This window comes from Geotrypetes seraphini, chromosome 6 (assembly GCF_902459505.1).
Source record: "Geotrypetes seraphini chromosome 6, aGeoSer1.1, whole genome shotgun sequence".
In the NCBI taxonomy this organism is placed as follows: domain Eukaryota; kingdom Metazoa; phylum Chordata; class Amphibia; order Gymnophiona; family Dermophiidae; genus Geotrypetes; species Geotrypetes seraphini.
Window position 1 is genome coordinate 485,623 of NC_047089.1, and position 21,632 is coordinate 507,254.

General features: G+C 46.2%; 1 protein-coding gene across 8 annotated transcripts in view; it reads right to left on the reverse strand.

The window, feature by feature from the left end:
• Nucleotides 1-21,632, reverse strand: part of TRIM3 (tripartite motif containing 3) — a 169,691-nt gene that overhangs the window by 145,744 nt on the left and 2,315 nt on the right. For 7 of the 8 annotated variants that reach the window (XR_004539999.1, XM_033950641.1, XM_033950640.1 and 4 more), the window contains exon 2: nt 2,568-2,739. Coding sequence is in view for 6 of the 8 variants with exons in the window: in XM_033950641.1 (XP_033806532.1) it covers nt 2,568-2,698 (131 nt within the window). In the remaining 2 variants the exon portion in view is untranslated. Of the gene's footprint in view, nt 1-2,567; nt 2,740-21,632 lie in introns of those variants that run through there. The other variant, XM_033950639.1, reaches the window with a different exon arrangement.

A 21,632-nucleotide genomic window follows, 5' to 3' on the forward strand; every position in this document is an offset into this window, starting at 1 on the left:
TCTGTAGGCCTCCAGTCTTCGGGAGCAGGAGGAACCGCAAAGTCCTCCTGCTCCTCGCCATGCCCATGATGCAATGCCGGCTTAGGCCCCATCCCATTGCCTGAGCCAATCAGGGACTTCTTTAGGGCGGAACCTAAGGATGTCACTGATTGGCTCAGGTGCCTCAGGCTCCTCCCAAGGGAGGCGCTCGGGCTGCTTGAGCCAATCAGGGCCTTAGGCCCCTCCCCATGTATCACATGATGCACCTGGGTGGGGCCTAAGGCCAGGCATTGCATTGTGGGCCCGGCGAGGAGCAGGTGCCTTTGCGGTTCCTCCTGCTCCCGAAGACTAGACTATGTTTACAGGTACAGGGGACAGGGCATCCACTGGCAGGAGGTAATCGGCATCCCTCCTGCCGTTGGGTTTTTTGGGGGATGGGGGGAGTTGGAATGATGGCAGGAAGGAGTCGGCATCCCTCTTGCCATATTTTGGATTATGTGGGGGGAGCGCTGATGGCAGGAGGGAGTCGACATCCCTCCTGCCATTCATTTGCGGTGGCAGACATTTTTTTCTGGGAGGAGAGGGCTTTTTTTCATTTAAAAAAAAATTGGCTAGATATTTTGCATGTGTAATACAAGCAAAATATCTGTGCCATTAAAAATAAAGAAAAAAGAAAACCGTATTGTCAGGGCTGCCCCAACTCAATCGCTCACTGAGCAATTGAGTTGGGGAGTTTGCGTGCAAATGATTTGTATACAAAAAAGATAGTGAATCAATCGCTGTTTCAAAATCAGCCAGGAATCGGCCAACAGCGATTGAATCTCTTTCTTTCCACATCCTGTTCATTCTGTCTGCTTGCTTGTTCTGAGGTGCTGGTCTTTCTCACTCTCTCTTTCCATGTCCTGTCCGATCTGTCCTCTCACTAGCTCCATGGTGGTGCTTCTTCCCCCTCCTTCTTTCTTTCTGTGTCCTTTCATTTTGTTTACTTGTTCTGAGGTGCTTGTTTTTCTTTTTTTTCCTACCTCCTCGCCATTCAATTCTTTCACTTAAGAATATAAGAATAGTCCTACTGGGTCAGACCAATGGTCCATCTAGCCCAGTATCCTGTTTCCACAGTGGCCAATCCAGGTCACAAGTAACTGGCAAAACCCCAAATAGTAGCAACTTTTTGCGAGGTGCTGCTCTGTCTCTATTTTTTTTCTTTGTTCTGTCCATTCTCTTATTACCAGCACTCCACTGTTTACTCTCCTCCATTGAGAAAAATGACCATTTAACCCTACCCTCTGTTTTCTATCCAATAACCAATTCCTAATCTACAACTGAACTTTGCCACCTATCCCATGACTCTTTAATTTTCTCAGAAGCCTCTCATGAGGAACCTTTTTTTTTTTAAAATCTTTATTCATTTTTACATCTTACAACAAGTGTATCAATAATTGACAATAGAGATTAAATACATCACTTGAATTTCTATCATATTTAATATTAATATATAAAATTTAACCCTTTCCCTCCCACCCCAATCATAACATATGCAAACAAATATATCCTATAAAATATTCTTTCTTACTGATCCAAACATTTAATAAAATTCAGAATTCCCCTCCTCCTACCCTTCACTTGTATTATACATATAATGAAACTTTTATCAAAAGCTTTCTGAAAATCTAGATGCACTATATCAACTGGCTCACCTTTATCAACATGTTTATTCACACCTTCAAAGAAGTTGAGCACATTTGTGAGGCAAGATCTCTCAGTTGAACCCAAGCTGACTCTGTCTCATTAAATCATGTTTGTCTATATGTTCCACAATTTTATTTTTTATCATCGTTTCCACCATTTTGCCTGGCTTACTGGTCTGTAATTTCCCAGATCTCCCCTGGAACCCTTTTTAAAAATAGGTGTAACATTGGCCACCCTCCAATCTTCAGGTAATACAGACAATTTTAGTGACAGATTACAGATCACTAACAGCAGGTCAGCAATTTTATGTTTGAGTTCTTTTAGTACCCCGGGATGTATACCATCCAGTCCAGGCAATTCTAAAATCAGTGGTCCCCGCTAGAATCCCACCTCCCCCAAACCTTCAGAATCCCACCTACCCAACTCTGATCCTGCACAGAATCCCATGTCTTTCAAATTCTCCCTTCCCTTGATCCTGTAAGTGGACCCTCAACCAGAATCCTTCCTCATCCAATCTTAATCCTGTGGCAATACCATTTTCCTCACTAGAATCCAACATACTTTTATCATGATCCTAAAACAATAATATAACCAGAAAACTAATACAGTGTCCCTTTTGTAATTTATCTTTAGAAAGGCAAGACCTGTGTGAGTAGAATGACTCAGTGCAGACAGCTTCTGCCTAAGAAGAAAAATTGTTCATTCCTAAGTCAAGAGAGGATGGCACACTTTCTGAACAGGACAGAGCCTAAGGGAGTGGGTACTGAGCACAGAGCTATGCAGAGTGTTGAGTATGCCATCCCCCATTAGTGCCTTGAAGTACATAGACCTCCATTTAGTGAAGTTACCAGGTTTTGAAAGTGCACTGGGGATCTCCAGAAGCTTGGGACATCTGCACTTACCTTTCACAGAACGTGTGCAGACATGGCAGCACCTTTGGGTTGTGATACCTTTCCAAGCAAATGCTGCAGATCAGGAATTGTTTATCAATTTGTCGTACAACAGGGCTAGCACTGGACTCCCGCTTCGCCATGGTGGCTAATCACCACTGAGACTGCATTCACCAAAGTTAATCTAGAATATAAAAGAGGGCAGAAGTCAACAAGAAACACACAATGGCCTAAATGTGTGGGCACAGCATGATGTGCAAGAGACATGATTTAACACACTGCGTTCTTAAAGTTCTATTTGGTCACAAATCCAATTACAGTGTACACTAGAAAAGAAGGCAGGCTGTTGCTGGAGCTTTCTATGTACTTTGAGATTTTGCCAGCTATATGTAACCTGGGTTGGCCACTGCTGGAAACAGGATACTGGACTTGATGAACCTTCAGTCTGTCCCAGCATAGCAACTCTTATGTTCTTATGTCAGTTCCCTTGGCTCAGTGTAACCCGATTTGAAGTGTGGTTAAGGATTATGGTGACTGGAAACTGAATAGAGAGACCCCGATGTCACCCCCTCAATGAACAACTTCTTCCACTGGAGACAATCTAATATAATAAAGAGCTAGCCGCGCATGCGCAGTCCTATTTGCGTGTTCCGTGCGCTGTAGGTCTGTGGCCGCAGGACTGCGCATGCGCCAGTCCCCAGCTTTACTTCTCTCTGACTACGGACCCACAAAGCCACCACCGCGACTCCTCTCTCATCTTCCGACGCAACTGCAGCTCATGAGAGGAGCCGCGGGGGCGCCTTTGAAAACGGCTCCCTTCTCCGAGTGCCCACCCCCTCCTCCTTTTTTTGCGATCCATCGAGCGGCTCCCCAGCCTTCTTCCACCACCTACCGAGCCCCCAGACCTGTTTTCAGCTCCTCCTGCACGGGCCCAAAACAAAAAAGGAACCGCGACTCTTCCCCACCCGAAACACTATGCCGGCTCCTCACAAAACCAAAACTCCCACGCAGCCGAACTTGCAATATCGCACGGGAGCCCCAGCTCGATCCACTCCTCCAGACCAACGATGCACACAACTTGAACCACATGCAGACTTACATTGCACGCCCGAACTCACAGCCAAACGGCGTATGCGCCAGTTAGCTGCATCGCGCGACAGGAGCGACTCTGGCAGCGGATGGCGGGAGGAGGGCTCATGGTCCTGCCGCCGCTGCCGCTCCTGTTTACAGCGGCCTGCAAGTCGCCGCCTCCCCCCCTCCCGCAACAACCGCTACTGCTCCTGTTCTTCCCCTCCCTCCAGTCACCGCTGCCATTCCTATTTAAAACGGCCTGCTGAGGTTCGCGGCCGGCTGTAGCGAACCTCGCAGGCCGCTCTCCACGTGGTAGCACGTTCCCTCTGACGCGATCGCGTCAAGAGGGAACATGCTACTGAGGTGAACAGCGGCCTGCGAGGTTCGCTACAGCCAGCCGCGAACTTCAGCAGGCTGTTTTAAATAGGAATGGCAGCGGTGACTGGAGGGAGGGGAAGAGGAAAAAGAAGGGCCATGGAGCAGGCAAGAAAGGGGGCTGTTTTGGTGGGAGGGTTGTGCAGATAGCAATCATGGGGGGGGGGGCGAACAGAAAGGGGCCATGGAGCAGGCATTGCAGAACAGGGGGAGAGGGAAATGAGGCTGCTTTGGGGGGAGGGGTGTGCTGGGGGCCACGGAGCAGTTAGGCATTGCAGAACAGGGGGAGATGGAAAGGGGGCTGCTTTGGCAAGCAGGGGGGCCAGGGAGACAGACAGAAAGAAAGACGGACAGACAGGGGACCAGGGAGAGACACAGACACAAATAATGACAGACAGACAGCGTCCAAGGAGAGAGAGACAAATAAAAAAACCCCAGACATACAGACATCTATTCTGGGCGGCGGGAGGAAGGCAGTATGGAGTGCTGCTGGGAGGAGGGCTTCGAGCCGCACAAGACTGTCCCCAAAGCCCCTGCGGAGAGTTGGGCCAACTTCTCCTTCCTCACCGACGCCGAAGAAGCTGCAGGCCCCACTCCCTGTCGCGCTCTGAGCACTCACGATTGGCTGAAGGGTGTCATGCCAATGCTGCAGGTACAGGGGGATGCTTTTGTTGCAGAGGTGTGCTGGGGGGTAGACAGCTTTGCTCGCGGGGGGAGGGGGAAGACACAAGGGGGTTAGGGAGAGGGAAAGGGGTATGCTGGGGGCAGACAGCTTTGCTCTGGGGGGCGGGGGAATGACACAAGGACACAGACACAAAGAATGACACAACACAGGGCCAGAGAGACAGCCAGTGTCCAAGGAGAGAAAAACAAATAAACATAGACAGACAGACAGCGGCCAAGGGGAGAGAGAGAAAGAAAGAAAGACAGACACACACATCTATTCTAGCACCCGTTAATGTAACGGGCTTAAAGACTAGTCTAATATAATAAAATGGTAGGACGCGCATGCGCACTAAAAAAATCATGTTCCCTGATCCGTCGCGAAAACACGATTGCGCATGCGCGGGTTTTACGTCACCACTTGCTCGCAGCGGCTTTCAAATAATAAAAAAAAATTACACAGCTGTGGCGGCCTTCCTCACCGTGAATGGTAACGGCTCCTCTCTCGAACTGCACCAGGATCGAGAGAGGAGCTGCAGCGCCGGCTTTCAACTTAAAACAAAAACAAAAAAACAACCCAACTGGAGATCGGCGCTCTCACCCGCTCCCACTGTGCAAACCCCCCCCCCCCATGGGAGGATGCGCCGCAGCAAAGTGCTGCACAGGTACTGGAGGGGGAGAGACATATCGCTTCTGCACCGGTACAAACATCCCTCCAGCGTTGGCAGTCGCTGCACATTAAACAGGCTGCTTCGGGCTTTCTCCTGCAGTTGAGTCCCTTTGCCACGTCACTGATGACGTCATCAATGACGCGACAAAGAGACTCAATGGCAGAAGAAAGCAGAAGCAGCCTGTTTAGTGTGCAGCGACTGCCAACGCTGGAGGGAGGTTTGATATTAAAGTCATCTTGCTGGGAGGGTCGCAGAGTCAGCGGGGGTTGGGCTGGGAGGGGAGAGAAGCGTCTGCCTCGGGTGCTTCAGGCAGCAGCAGCGTTTACAATTCGCTGCTGTTGCCGGCTTCAGGCCTTCCTCTCTGGCCGGTCCTGCATAATTCCTGTTTTCATGAAGACAGGACCGGCCAGAGAGAAAGACCTGAAGCCAGCAACAGCAATGAATTGTGAATGCTGCTGCTGCCCAAAGAAGTAGTTAAATGAGGAAAGGGAGCAGAGGGGGAGAGAATGGCTTGGAGGGAAGGAGGAAGGTATGCCAGACCAAGGCAAAAGGAAGGAGGAGATGGAAAGAGGCCATATGGGAGAGAAAGAGAGAGATGGAAAGAGAAGAGAGGGCAGTGAATGGAAGGGGCAACATAGAGGGTGAACAGTATTCTAGCACCCGTTAATGTAACGGGCTTAAAGACTAGTAATATTATATTCTGCATTAATCCTAAGGGACACCATCCCACCCCCCCACCCCCGTCAACTTTAACCACTGCATGGAGATTTGCACTTCTTGGCATTATATTTTAACTGCCAGACCTTTGACCATCCTTGTAATTTTTGGAAATCTCTTCCTATGGTTTTTGACTCCCTCTAGGGTATCCAATCTATTGGTTATCCTGTTTGATTATATTGTAAGCTCTACTGAGAAGGAACTGGGATGCAGTGGGGAGGGTCTTAAGGCTCTGAATGGCCCAGGCGCCTAAGGCCCTTCCCCTAAGGGTCAGCCATGTGCAGCGTGTAAGAGCCGCAGCACACGTCTCTGCAAACAAATGCTGCTGAAGGCAGGAAGGAGCAACCCAGCTGGAAGGAGGATTGTTGAGGTAACTGGGATCCCAGGCTGACCCGGAAGGCTTCCCTCTGACGTCTGCTCTGACACTGGAGGGAAGCCTTCCAGGTCGGTTTCAGCAGAGGTGGAGGTATGCCCAGCTGGATGGCCAATAGGGAACAAATTAGGGAGAGAGGGAATATAGCAACTCAAGAAGAAAGCAAATGACAGCAGTGGGAAGGGATTATAAAAACCTAAGAGTAAGCAGTGCCACAAGATACATACATGTGTACCAGAAATATGGCTAAAACCCAGAGTGAGCCAATTGGAAACATTTGTATACAAAGTGGTATGAATTTAGGGAAAAACGTATGCAGCAAGGAGGGCACAGAGCTATCAAAATCAAAGTGCAAAAGTGAGTAACGTAACACATATGTTGTGTCATCGAAATACATTGGTGAGCCAACCATAGAAAAGAACCAATTGAAGTGATAAAGACAAAACAACTTACTGGTAAAAGGAGAAAACCAAATAACTGCACTGTAAAGTCCAACTTAGCAAAGTGGGGAGGAGAGCAACTAGCAGAGCGCCAGGACAATTATTGCAAAGAAAAGTTTTTGCATGAACTCACGGAAGATATAAGGAGCACATACCTCAGTCGTGGTTGAAAAAGTCTAAACAAAAAGAGAAATTGCAAATGATTGAAGTGTGCTGAAAAGGGATGGTACATGTGATAAGAAAAAATGGCAAAAAACACAGTTATTTACCGTAACAGGTGTTATCCAGGGACAGCAAGCAGATATTCTCTACATGTGGGTGACGTCACCGACGGAGCCCCCTAGCGGACGTTCTCGCAAGCAGACTTTCTTGAAGATCTTCAAGCTTGCAAGTGTACCGCGCATGCGCGAGTGCCCCTACCGGGCATGCGTCTCCTCAGCGTGTCCTCAATTCAGGTAGCAAGCATAGAAGCCAACCTCGGGGGGGTGGGTGGGTTGCGAGAATATCTGCCTGCTGTCCCTGGATAACACCTGTTATGGTAAGTAACTGTGATTTATCCCAGGACAAGCAAGCAGCATATTCTCTACATGTGGGTGACCTCCAAGCTCACGAGACAGGGAAGGTGGGAGAGTTGGCAAACTAGAACAGATGTTGCAAAACGGGCTGAATGGCCGTCATGCCTGGAGAAAGCATCCAGACAGTAGTGAGAGGTGAAAGTATGAACTGAGGACCAAGTGGCAGCCTTGCAGATTTCCTCTACTGGGGTCGACCGATCAGCATCAGGAGAGAAGAGTAGAGGCAGCTGAAAGGAGAAGAGGAAAAGGAGGAGAAAAGGCAGGCTAAATAGCAAACCAACGAGTAGAGGAGGGAGGCAGAGATAAGCAGATAGCTAGAGGCAATGGCGAGAGTAAGCTCCGCCCACCCCACCACGTCGACAGGGTCATCAGCCGAACTCTCCCTTAAAAGGGGAAGAGCCAACGGCACGTAGCCGTTCGGCGAGCGGCAAAGGTGCTTGCCTTAGCGAGAGCACCTTTGCGAAGGGCCGAATCAACACACCGGAAGATACCAGAAAAGGACAGCAAGTAAGGACGCGGCAGGCACAAAAGAAGCACACACAAGTAAAGATAAGGTAGGGACAGCACACTAAAGAAAAAGAGAGCAAGGCAGAGAGAGAGAGAACACCAGCAGCAGGCAGAGAGGGAGAGAGGATACAAAGCAGTCACAGAGGGCACTTATAAGTCACACATAATCTTAACTGTTATCTTAAAGCAGGAAAGACAATGGAAGCAGAGGGAAACCAGAAGATGAGCTTTCCAGTGTTCTGCACAGACTGTCATATGCATGACTACCTCCCCTCGGGGAGACAGTCATATGTATGCGGTCGGTGTCAGGAGCTGAAAAGCTTGAAGAAGGAAGTCAAGCGACTAGAGGACAAGATACAGGAACTAGAAGGACTTTATACCATGGAGGATCCAATCAGGACAGCTGAAGACTTCATGAGTGAGAGACACATTGAGGAGGAAGTCAGGGAACTTGAGAAATTCACTGAGGAAGCATACAGGAGGAGGGTGGAAGAGAACGAAATTCAGATGAAAGATGAAGTTACACCAACACCAACATGAAAGGGAGAACAAGAAGCAGATGACCTCAAAGAAGACACCCACAGAGGAATACCGCATGAGGAGGAGAAATTGGCTAGTTGATGCCCTGAAGAAGAAAGAGCGAAGCACACCAAGGACATTGACCTGAGACCGAAGCGAAAATTGAAGAAGGAAAAAAGTCAGCGATCCTAATGGGAGACTCGATCTTGAGGCATGTGGACAGCCACATAAGCAGGAGGGAGAGAGAATCAACTGGTGACCTGCCTCCCAGGAGCGAGAACCAAGGACATCGTGGACAAAATTGGAAAGATCCTGGAGGGAGCGGAGACGGAAGAGATCACAGTAATGATCCATATCAGGACGAATGATGTCAGCAGGAGAGACTACAGAAGAAGCACGCTGATAGAACAGTTCAAGACTCTGGGAAGGAAGCTGAAGATGAGGACCCAGAAGATAGCGTTCTCAGAGATCCTACCGGTACCGAGGGCAGATGTGAAAAGGCAGGAGGAACTACAATCAATAAATGCGTAGATGAAATGGTGTGAGGAAGAAGGATTCCACTTCGTGAGGAACTGGACAACATTCTGGGGCAAGAGCAAGCTCTACAGGAGAGATGGACTGCACCCGAGCACGGCGGGAACAAGACTTCTAGCAAACAATGTCAAGAGAGGAATAGAACAGACTTTAAACTAAAAGGAAGGGGAAAGCCGACAGTCGACCAAGCGTCGACGATTCAGAAGAAGGTATCCCGTGAAGATACTGAGGGGAAAAAAGGCTGGGAAGAAACAAGGGACAAATTACAGGAATCGACTAACCCAGAAGAAGAGGTTAGAAAGATTGTAGCAAAAGAGAAGAAACTTTACAAGGTGAGCTAACAGAAGCTATGGAAACTAACTTGAGTTTTAGCACCGCTATTTTGCCTTTTTTGTGTTTTGAGTTTTGCCATATTGCAAAAGGACTTTTGTGTGCAAGCCAGAGGAAAGGTTTCTTAATTATCCTTACCTGGAGTGCAGGAGAAGTATTGTATTTTTTTTTTGTTTCCCTTTTGTGAATCTGTTTTGGAATGAGTGGAACAGAACAGAAACTCTTTAAGGCTGCTGAAGTAGACCAAGGACTGTTTAAACCAGGGGTCTTCAAATCTTTTTAAACAGGGAGCCAGTTCACATTCCCTCAGACTGTCGGGGGGCCACACTGCACATATCTTATTTGTTGTGCAAAAAAACCCATGAAAGAACAATACAATATTTAAAATGAACAATTTTAACCAAGTGCCAAGGAAAAATAGCAAAGTTTTTTTGAGGAGTTTTGCAAATGCTAATGCAAATTGTCCACCATTTCTTAAATCCTTCATGTAATTGTAGGTCCTGACTCACTGTACTAAATAAATCAGCCTTCTCTGGGCACATCTCTTTGGAAACAGAAAGAAGACATTCTTCAACAAATTCTCCCTCTATGAATGATCTGTCAGTGTGCACTATTAGCTTGGCAACTTGAAAACTTGCTCGCAATGATGAAATATTTAGCTGCTTCTGCTTCACAAAAAAGTATGTTGCTAAGTTGTCAATCCATTTTTCAGTTTTAATATTTTGTCTTTTCTCATTTGTCCAACCAAGCAATCATTTATTTATTTAGATTTTTATCCTGTCCTCCCAGTAGCTCAGAACGGCCTACAAGCAAACATTCACAGTGGAGTACATTTGGACAATACAAAGACTATACAATGGTTTAAGTACAAGGACTATATGGCAATTTAAGTATAGGTTAAGAATAGATTATAAGGTAATTTAAGTAGGGGATCAGAATGGAGAAGAGAGGGTAGAAGGGAGGGGGAGTTTAGGGGGGGTGAGGGGTAGATTGTTGTTGTAATTTTAGTTGAAGAGGAGGGTCTTTACCACTTTCCGGTCTTTATGTCGAGTTTCATAGTGTTGATGCAAATTGTATTCTTTGAACACAGCCACTGAATCCTGTCATACCAGACAAACAGTTCTCTCCTTGTACCACATGAAAAAGTAATCGTAGGTCCACTGTTCTTTGAATATCCTGCACTCTGAGTCAATTTTTCTTTTCCTCGACATAATTGTTTCCTAGGGATGCACAATGGCTATTACAGTAAAAACCTTGGATTGCAAGTAACTTGGTTTGCAAGTGTTTTGCAAGACACGCAAAACATTTGATTAAATTTTAACTTGATATACAAGCAATGTCTTGCAATATAAGTACATACCATATACATACATCACAACTGGGTCGATGGTTCTTCTCTCTCTGACACTGCAAGAGTGTAGCGACTGTTCTAAATGAGCGAGGTCTTGCAATACAAGTACGTATAGTATTTTGTATTAAAGTTTTGGGGATGTGGAACAAATCGTTTGAGTTTCCATTATTTCTTATGGGGAAATTCACTTTGATATACTAGTGCTTTGGATTACAAGCATGCTTCTGGAACGAATTATGCTCGCAAACCAAGGTTTTACTTTGGGATGGGCGCACAGAGCAATCACGTCTGCTGATGGCCTGTGCTTCTGGATACTGGGTGGCAGACGGTAATTTCCCGGATTACCTCTGGAACCCTTTTAAAAAATCAGAATCATGTTGGTCACCCTCCAGTCTTCTGGTACTATCCTGGATTCTAGAGAATAATTTTATAAATTACTAACAATAGCTCTGCAAGTTCATTTTTTAATTCTGTCATCACTTTGGGATGTATACCATCCAGTCCAGATGATTTGCTACTGTTCAATTTGTTAAATTGACCTATTACATTTTCCTGTGTTACAGAGATTTAAGTTTCGCTGATTCATCAGAATTGAATACCGTTTCTGACACTAGTACTCCCCCACATCTCTCTCGGTGAAGACTGAAGGAAAGAATTAATTTAATCTCTCTGCTATGGCCTTGTCTTTCCTGAGAGCCCCTTTTATTTCTTGTGGTGGGACAACTTCCCTATGAGAAGAGGCTAAAGCAGCTAGGGCTCTTCAGCTTGGAGAAGAGACGGCCCAGGGGTGATATAATAGAAGTCTATAAAATGCTGAGTAGAGTGGAAAGGGTAGATATGAATCGCTTGTTCTCTCTTTCCAAAAATACTAGGACTAGGGGACTTGTGATGAAGCTGCTAAGTAGTAGATTTAAAACACACTGTTTCTATGGGATCTCTCGGAGAGAGAAAGATAATGGTTACTGTGGATGGGCAGACTAGATGGGCTATTTGGCCTTTATCTGCTGTCATGATTCTATATTTCTATGGCTGTGCGTCCCTGATGTCAGACATAGACGGTGGTTATAATAATGTGGCTCGACCGAGTATTTGTCAGGATGAGAGACAGAGATATTTCACTCACTGTCAGTAGTTTCTGCCAGTGTCTTGAGATACATGTTAGGGTATCCATTATTCCCTACTCATCCCCTATTACCAGAATCTTCTATTTTTCTACATTAGCCTTGTAGCCAGATAGATCCCCATACTCTTCTAATACTTTTGAGATGACCATAAATGATGTACTTACTTCAGCCACATACAGACATATTAGAACATAAGGATAGCCATACTTGATCAGACCAATGGTCCATCTAGCCAAGTGTCCCGTTTTCAAGAGTGGCTGATCCAGGTCACAAGAACCTGGCAAAACCCTTCAGAAAAAGACCTTCTACACTATGCGTCGACTATGACTCACAAGACCATACTTCCTCCCACACCACATTGCTCTGATCGTTCAGATGATGGTTCTACCCCAACTGGACTATTGCAACTCCACCTACCTTGGTATCAACATCGCTCTTATCCACAAACTACAACTCATCCAGAACACAGGCGTTAGACTAATCTACAAATTAAAGAAATTTGACTCAATTACAGCCTTCATCAGGCAACTATATTGGCTCCCAATATCATCCCGAATAAGCTTCAAATCATCATGTATCCTACACTAGATCCTATACGGAAGCTCAGCAGCCCCTCTCATCCAATTATTCTCTAATGCTTGGTCAACATCAAAAAGAATCCTTAACAGAGTCCAACTAAACCTACCATCCACAAAATATCTCCACTACAAACAAATTTTCCACTCTATGCTAACCTATCTGGGTGTAAAAATCTGGAATGACTTATCAGATTCTATCAGGAAAGAGACAAACTACACTAGATTCAGAAAAAACCTGAAGACTCACCTTTTTGACAACTAACTATCTTAGTTTCTCTATAGCATCCCCTACGTTTAAGTTCCTCCTCTTATCTCTCCATGTCCTCTTCCCCTTCCTCTTTGATCTGTCGCCTTGAGCCTATATAGGTATGTTGCAGCTCACAAATGGAAGATTAGATTAGAAGAGCGGGACTTGGGTGTGATTGTATGTGATGATCTTAAGGTGGCCAAACAGATTGAAAAGGTGATAGCGTATGCTAGAAGGATGCTAGGGTGCATAGGAAGCGATATGGCCATTAGGAAAAATGAGGTATTGATGCCCCTGTATAAGACTCTGGTGAGATATCATCTTAAATAATAAAATGCTAGCCCGCGCATGCGCAGTAGCGAACCGTGTTCCCTGATCCCTTTTCTGTAGTGGTGTGGCCGCACGACTGCGCATGTGCGCTTAGTACGTCACTGCCAGAAGACGAACCGTCACAGAGCGAGTGAACGCCGAGTCCTGTGGCACATCCGGATTGTGAGCAGTCCTGCCTTCGGTCCTGTCCCTGTTAATCCGGCTGGCAATAACAAAGTCAGATGCCATGGGTTCTTCCCTTTTGCCAAATTACTAAAGGCTCTGCCGGTCTCGATCCTGAGGGGTGGGATCAAGACCGGCAGAGCCTATAGCGGTTTAGCAAGAGGGAAAGCCCCCGTGATGTCTGGCTTCGTTATTGCCAGCCGGTTTAGTGGGACCGAGACAGGACCGAAGGCAGGGCTGCTCACAATCCAGATGCACCGCTGGCTCATCACTCCCCCCAACTTCCAGCGGCCGCCAAACAATGCCTTCCTCCCTGCCATGATCCTCAAGGCCTGAACTGGCACGGACGGTTTGAGAATGAGGGAGAGAACAACGCAGCCAGACGAACCGCGGGAAGGGAAGGGGGGGGAGGAGGGTTTCGAAGGAGCTGGCTGGCCACATAAATTATTTTCATTTCAAATCTGCCGCCGCTGCGGCTCCTCTCTCATCTTCCGACATAATATAAGTGCAGCTCATGAGAGGAGCCGTGGCGGCGGCTTTGAAAACGGCTCCCTTAGTTCTTCGCTGCATTTTTTTTAAACTTTAAAACTGCCGCCGTGGCTCCTCTCACGATCCCGGCCTGTGTCAGAGAAGGCATCTTTAAACTTAAAAAAAAAATCCAGCAAAGAACTAAGGGAGCCGTTTTATCTCCATGCTGCTATGAAGGAACAGGTGAGGGGGAGGGAAATGCTGATGCTGATGCACAGGGAGCAGGCAGGCATGGCAGGCAAGCAGGGCGAGAGGGAAAGGGGCTGCTTTGAGGGTAGGGGTGTGCTGGGGGCACACAGCAGTCATGGGCAGGGGATCACAGAACAGGCAGGCATGGCTCAACAAGGGGAGAGGGAAAGGGGGCTGCTTTGGGGTTTGCTGGGCCAGACAGCAATCATAGGGGGGAAACAGAAGGAGGCCACGGAGCAGGCAGGCATGGCACAAAAGGGGGCAGGGGCATTGGGAAACGGGGCTGCTTTGGGGGGAAGGGTGTTCTGGGGGCACACACCAATCATGCCGGGAAAGAGAAGGGGGCCACAGAAAGATAGGCAGGCATGGTGCAATGGAGAAATACAGGCAGGCAGGGCGCAAGACAGAGACACAGACAGAAAGAATGACAGACAGACAGACAGCATCCAAGCACAGAGAGAGAAAGGGAAAAAAAACCAGTCATCTACTGTAGCACTCGTTGCACAGGGGGAGAACGAAAGAGATGCTGATGGACAGGGGGTTGAAGAAAAGGAACGGAGGACTAAAGTTGGACAGGGGGAGAAGGAAAGAGGTGCTGCTGGACAGGGGGGAGGTAAAACAAAGGGAGAAGGGCGGCTGCTGCATAAGGAGAGCAGTGAAGGGGTGGTGGTGGACAAAAGGAAGGGAAAATGGACAAGGGGAGCAGGCAAGGGGTGGTGATGGACAGCCAAGGAAAAAGAAAGGTAGAAAGAAAAAAAGCGGCTAAGGAGAGAGAGAGAAAGAAATAAATAAAGACAGACACACACACATATGTTCTAGCACCCGTTAATGTAACGGGCTTAAAGACTAGTTTAGAATATTGTGTGCAATTCTGGAGACTGCACCTTCAAAAAGTTATAAAAAGGATGGAGTCAGTCCAGAGGAAGGCTACTAAAATGGTGCATGATCTTCATCATAAGGAGTTTGGGGACAGACATAAAGATCTCAATATGTATACTTTGGAAGAAAGGCAGGAGAGGGGAGATATGATAGAGATGTTTAATTATCAATGTGACTTAAATGTGCATGAGTTGAGTCTCTTTCATTTGAAAGGAAGCTCTGTAATAGGAGGGCATAGGATGAAGTTGAGGAGGGCATAGGAGGAAGTTGATAGGCTCAGGAGTAATCTAAGGAAACACTTTTTTACATAAAGGGTGATAGATGTGTGGAACAGTCTCCAGGAAGAGGTGGTGGAGACAAAGACTGTCTGAATTTAAGAAAGTGTGGGATAGGTATGTGGGATGTCTTAGAGAGGAAGAGATAATGGTTAATGGGTAGACTACCTTTATCTGCCATCATGTTTCTAATCTTAACAACTAGGAGAGCCATTTTAACAAAGACCTCTCAACATGTCTGGCTTGTTTAGGTTCCCAAGTCAATGCAGATGTGTTTAAATATCTTCTGAGGCCTAGTCAATAATTCGCGTTAAAAACTGACGGATGTGCGCTAGATGTGGTGTATTTAGATTTTAGCAAAGCCTTTGACGGTATTCCACACATACGTCTAATAAATAAACTGAGTGCCCTCGGGATGGGTCACAAAGGGATGGGCTGGGTCAAGAACTGGTTGAGTGGAAGGCGGCAGAGAGTAGTGATCAAAGGAGATCGCTCTGAAGAAAGGGATGTTACCAGTGGTTTGCCTTAAGGTTTTGTTCTTGGGCCTGTTCTTTTTAACATTTTTATAAATGATATTGCTGAAGAAGGGTTGTTGGGTAAGATTTGCCTCTTTGCGGATGATACCGTAATTTTAGATTGTACGCAGAAACTGTACCATGTGAAACTGTACCATGTGAAACTATGAAACTGTACCATGTACTGAAATGTCTCAGTATTTTCCTGTTGTGAACCACCCAGTACTACTGGGTGGGCGGTATACAAGAAAATAAATTATTATTATTATGTACACTTCCCCCTCCCCATTCGCGGTTTCGACACTTGCGGCTTCACATATTCATAGTTTAGGACGTTCCCGCCTCTCTCCAACCTTCCTCCCGGCATCCCGGCCTTACCTTGTGGTCTAGCGGGCTTTCGGGTCAGGAACGATCTTCCTACGCTACTGCGTAGAGACTACGGGAACTCACGTCAGTCATTTCCTATTGGCGATCTGCACGGGGCAGGAGCATAGGAAGAGAGCATAAGATGAAGTCTCCGGAGTAATCTGAGGAAATACTTTTTTACAGAAAGGGTGGTGGATGCGTGGAACAGTCTCCCGGAAGTGGTGGTAGAGACAGAGACTGTGTCTGAATTTAAGAGGGCTTGGGATAGGCACATGGAATCTCTCGGAGAGAATCCCCGGCAAAAGAAAAGATGTGATAGTAGTAAAGGCTGCAACATAAGCAATATCAGCAACTCATTTCTTAGTATTGCAACGGAAAGTGAAAAGACACAAAAATCCATACGAAAAAGGAGATTATCGCTGAAAAATAGCTGGAAAGCGATGACCACAAATGCTCGCAGTCTAAGCAACAAAGTTCATGATCTGCAAGCCCTGATATTAGAGGCAGATCTAGATATTGTTGCTATCACAGAGACATGGTTCAGTGAATCACATGGATGGGATGCAAACATACCGGGATATAATCTTTTTAGGAAGGACAGAGATGGTCATAAAGGTGGAGGAGTAGCTCTCTATGTAAAGATCAATATCCAAGCGACCAAAATGCAAGGGACCTGGGGAGAGGAAGAAGCGATATGGATTGCTCTGAAAAGAGAAGATGGAACTTCTATCTACGTGGGTGTAGTCTACAGACCTACGACTCAATCGCAGCAAATTGATAAGGATCTGATTGTGGATATCCAAAAGTTTGGAAGGAAAGAGGAGGTTCTGCTGTTGGGAGATTTCAACCTGCCGGATGCGGACTGGAATGTTCCGTCTGCGGAATCGGAAAGAAGTAGGGAGATTGTGGATGCCTCTCAAGAGGCTCTGCTCAGACAAATGGTGACGGAACCCACAAGGGAAAAAGCGATATTGGATCTGATCCTCACAAATGGAGAGAGTATCTCTAATGTTCGAGTGGGTGCTCACCTGGGTAGTAGCGATCATCAAACGGTTTGGTTTGATATAACGGCTAAAGTGGAGAGCGGCCGCACGATACTTAAAGTCCTAGATTTCAAACGTACGGACTTTAATGCAATGGGAAAGTACCTGAAGAAAGAGCTGTTAGGATGGGAGGACATAAGAGAAGTGGAAAGACAGTGGTCTAAGCTGAAAGGAGCGATAAAAATGGCTACGGACCTTTATGTGAAGAAAATCAATAAAAACAAGAGAAAAAGGAAGCCGATATGGTTCTCCAACCTAGTGGCTGAGAAAATAAAGGCGAAAGAGTTGGCGTTCATGAAATATAAAAAAACCCAAGAAGAGGAGAGCAGAAAGGACTACAGGGTGAAACTGAAAGAAGCCAAGAGAGAGATACGTTTGACGAAGGCACAGGCGGAAGAACAAATGGCTAAAAATGTAAAAAAGGGAGATAAAAATTTTTTCTGATATATTAGTGAAAGGAGGAAGATAAAAAATGGAATTGCTAGGCAAAAAGATGCTGGGAACAAATATGTGGAGAGTGATGAGGAGAAAGCAAATGTGCTAAACAAATACTTCTGTTCTGTGTTCACAGAAGAAAATCCTGGAGAAGGACCGAGATTGTCTGGCAAAGTTACACGAGAAAATGGAGTAGATTCTGTGCCGTTCACGGAGGAGGGTGTTTATGAGCAACTTGAAAAACTGAAGGTGGACAAAGCGATGGGACCAAACGGGATCCATCCCAGGATACTAAGGGAGCTCAGAGAGGTTCTGGCGAGTCCTATTAAAGACTTGTTCAACAAATCTCTGGAGAAGGGAGTGATTCCTGGGGATTGGAGGAGAGCGGATGTGGTCCCTATTCATAAAGTGGTCACAGGGATGAAGCAGGAAACTACAGGCCGGTGAGCCTCACTTCAGTTGTTGGAAAAATAATGGAAGTGTTGCTGAAAGAAAGGATAGTGTATTTCCTTGAATCTAATGGGTTACAGGATCCGAGGCAACATGGCTTTACAAAAGGTAAATTGTGCCAAACGAACCCGATTGAATTTTTTGATTGGGTGACCAGAGAGCTGGATCAAGGACATATGCTAGATGTAATTTACTTGGATTTCAGCAAAGCCTTTGATACAGTTCCTCATAGGAGGCTGTTGAACAAACTTGAAGGGCTGAAGTTAGGACCCAAAGTGGTGAACTGGGTCAGAAACTGGCTGTCGGACAGACGCCAGAGGGTGGTGGTTAATGGAAGTCGCTCGAAGGAAGGAAAGGTGACTAGTGGAGTCCCTCAGGGTTCGGTGCTGGGGCCAATCCTGTTCAATATGTATGTAAGTGACATTGCTGAAGGGTTAGAAGGAAAAGTGTGCCTTTTTGCAGATGATACCAAGATTTGTAACAGAGTAGACACCGAATAGGGAGTGGAAAATATGAAAAAGGATCTGCAAAAGTTAGAGGAATGGTCTAATGCCTGGCAACTAAAATTCAATGCAAAGAAATGCAGAGTAATGCATTTGGGGATTAATAATAGGAAGGAACCTTATATGCTGGGAGGAGAGAAGCTGATATGCACGGACGGGGAGAGGGACCTTGGGGTGATAGTGTCCGAAGATCTAAAGGCGAAAAAACAGTGTGACAAGGCAGTGGCTGCTGCCAGAAGGATTCTGGGCTGTATAAAGAGAGGCGTAGTCAGTAGAAGGAAGGTGGTGTTGATGCCCCTGTACAAGTCATTGGTGAGGCCCCACTTGGAGTATTGTGTTCAGTTTTGGAGACCGTATTTGGCGAAAGATGTAAGAAGACTTGAGGCGGTCCAGAGGAGGGCGACGAAAATGATAGGAGGCTTGTGCCAGAAGACGTATGAGGAGAGACTGGAAGCCCTGAATATGTATACCCTAGAGGAAAGGAGAGACAGGGGAGATATGATTCAGACGTTCAAATACTTAAAGGGTATTAACGTAGAACAAAATCTTTTCCAGAGAAAGGAAAATGGTAAAACCAGAGGACATAATTTGAGGTTGAGGGGTGGTAGATTCAGGGGCAATGTTAGGAAATTCTACTTTACGGAGAGGGTGGTGGATGCCTGGAATGCGCTCCCGAGAGAGGTGGTGGAGAGTAAAACTGTGACTGAGTTCAAAGAAGCGTGGGATGAACACAGAAGATTTAGAATCAGAAAATAATATTAAATAATGAACTAGGCCAGTTACTGGTCAGACTTGCACGGTCTGTGTCTGTGTATGGCCGTTTGGTGGAGGATGGGCAGGGGAGGGCTTCAATGGCTGGGAGGGTGTAGATGGGCTGGAGTAAGTCTTAACAGAGATTTCGGCAGTTGGCACCCAAGCATAGTACCGGGTAAAGCTTTGGATTCTTGCCCAGAAATAGCTAAGAAGAAAAAAAAAAAAAAATTTAAATTCAATCAGGTTGGGCAGACTGGATGGACCATTCGGGTCTTTGTCTGTCATCATCTACTATGTTACTATGTTATAATAGTTAATGCGGATGGGCAGACTACCGTGTTTCCCTGAAAATAAGAACTACCTCGAAATAAGCCCTAGCATGATTTTCGGGGTAGGTCTTAATATAAGCCTTAGCCCCAAAAATAAGCCCTAGTCGTAGGTAGTCACGCTTCCACCTGCCCCACCCCCGCCACTCAGCTGAACTGCTGAACCCCCGCTGACCCTCCATCCTTCCCTCCCGACCGATCCCCACCAACCACGACCATAAATACCTTCCGGCAGAGGAGCGTCAGGCCAGCAGCACTCACAGGCTGCTTCGCGACTTTCTCGCTGGGGCCTTCTGTGTACTGATGACATCATCAGTAACGCAGCACACAGAAGGCCCCAGCGAGAAGGCTGCAAAGCAGCCTGTGAGTGCTGCTGGCCTGACACTCCTCTGCTGAAAGGTATTTATGGTCGCGGTCGGCGGGGATCGGTTGGGAGGGAAGGATGGAGGGGTCAGCAGAAGTTTGGCGGTTCTGCATGAGGGATGGGAGGGAGGGAAGGATGGAAGCTGGGCAAAGGGTTCTGCACAAGGGATGGGAGGGAAGGATGGAAGCTGGGCAAAGGGTTCTGCTGCACAGGGGGATGGGAGGGAAGGAGAGATAGAAAGATACTGCAGAGGGAAGGCACAAGGGGATGGGTTATGGGAGGAAAGATGTTGCACATATGGGGGAAAGGAAAGAGGAAGAATTGGGGTAAGGGAGAGATGATCATGGACATGAAAAATATAAGCTCTACCCGAAAATAAGACCTAGTCCCTTTTTTGGGCCCCAAATGATTATAAGACACCGTCTTATTTTCGGGGAAACGCGGTACATGGGCCATTTGACCTTTATCTGCCATAATGTTTCTATGTTTTTGCACACCATAAGTTTGATTAAAATTCTACATCTTCATCATATCCAAGAGCCAAGCCAGAATATATATACACTGTGAACTGCCAATCCTCCCCCCCACCAAAAAAAAAGGTTTTTGTTTATCTTCCACAGAACTCAGCTGATTTTTATGAATATAGTGTGTCATGTTCTGAATGAAGTTGATGTAAAATATTGTAAATATTTCCCACCGCACCACAACACTACCTTGTGAAAATGAATTGTGAACTGAAGAAAAACACATCAAAAAGATTTATGGCGTATCTTGCAGAAAAATGTAAAGTCAAAAAGTAATGTTTTCAGTGAGCAGATGTTCAAAGTGTGCTCCCTTTGCATGAAGACATACACTCAGCCTTGGACTTGTCAATGATACTCTGTTTCAGCTCAGCCCAAACAGAGATGAGGCACTGTTTAAGGTCTTCGATATCAGATATCGCTGTCTGGTAGATGTGTTCCTGTATCAGCCCCCAGATCCGGTAATCAACTGGGTTTAGGTCTGGTGATTTCGCAGGCTAGAGGTCTGGGGTCTCCCAATGTAGCAGTTCTACGGTGTCCTTTGCCCAATATTTATTTATTTAAGTATTCATAGACCACTTATAGCCTAAGTAGTTTACATTCAGGTACTCAAGTATTTCTCCCTATCTGTACCAGTGGGCTCACAATCTGATTAACATACCTGGGGCAATGGAGTGTTAAGTGACTTGCCCAGGGTCACAGAGAGCAGTGCTGGGCTTGAACCTGCAACCTCAGGGTAAAGAATAAACAGAATAAAGTAAAGCAATACAAGGACCAAAGACAATCTATGGAACTTCAGGAAGGCCGTGAAAACCTTCCTTTTTAGAAATCCAGCTCCTTAATGTCCAACAAGTTTCAAGTTTATTAGGTTTTTATATACCGCCTATCAAGGTTATCTAAGCGGTTTTACAATCAGGTACTCAAGCATTTTCCCTATCTGTCCCGGTGGGCTCACAATCTATCTAACGTACACTACTCACGAGCTCCATAATGACCTACGCTACTCACGGGACCTAAACTGCTGACCATCAATCATGTACTCGCTTACAACACTAAAACTTTAGTACAATTATGTTCTGTTAGTCCAGTGAATGCTATCCTAAATCTATACTATGCCATGTAATATCTTCTACGAATGCCGCAAATTCTTCTAAGCTATGTCTGCCAAAAATGTCTTTTCGATAATTTTGTCCTTCTATATTGTTAATGTACTTTTGTAACCCGTTCTGGGCTCCTTTGGGAGGATGGGATAAATAAATAAAAGCCCCAGCATACCAAGATGACCCCCCAGAATCAACATGGGTCAATACCCTCCACCTCCAAAAATCTACCCCATATATTCTCAAATTGCTGCCATCGACGG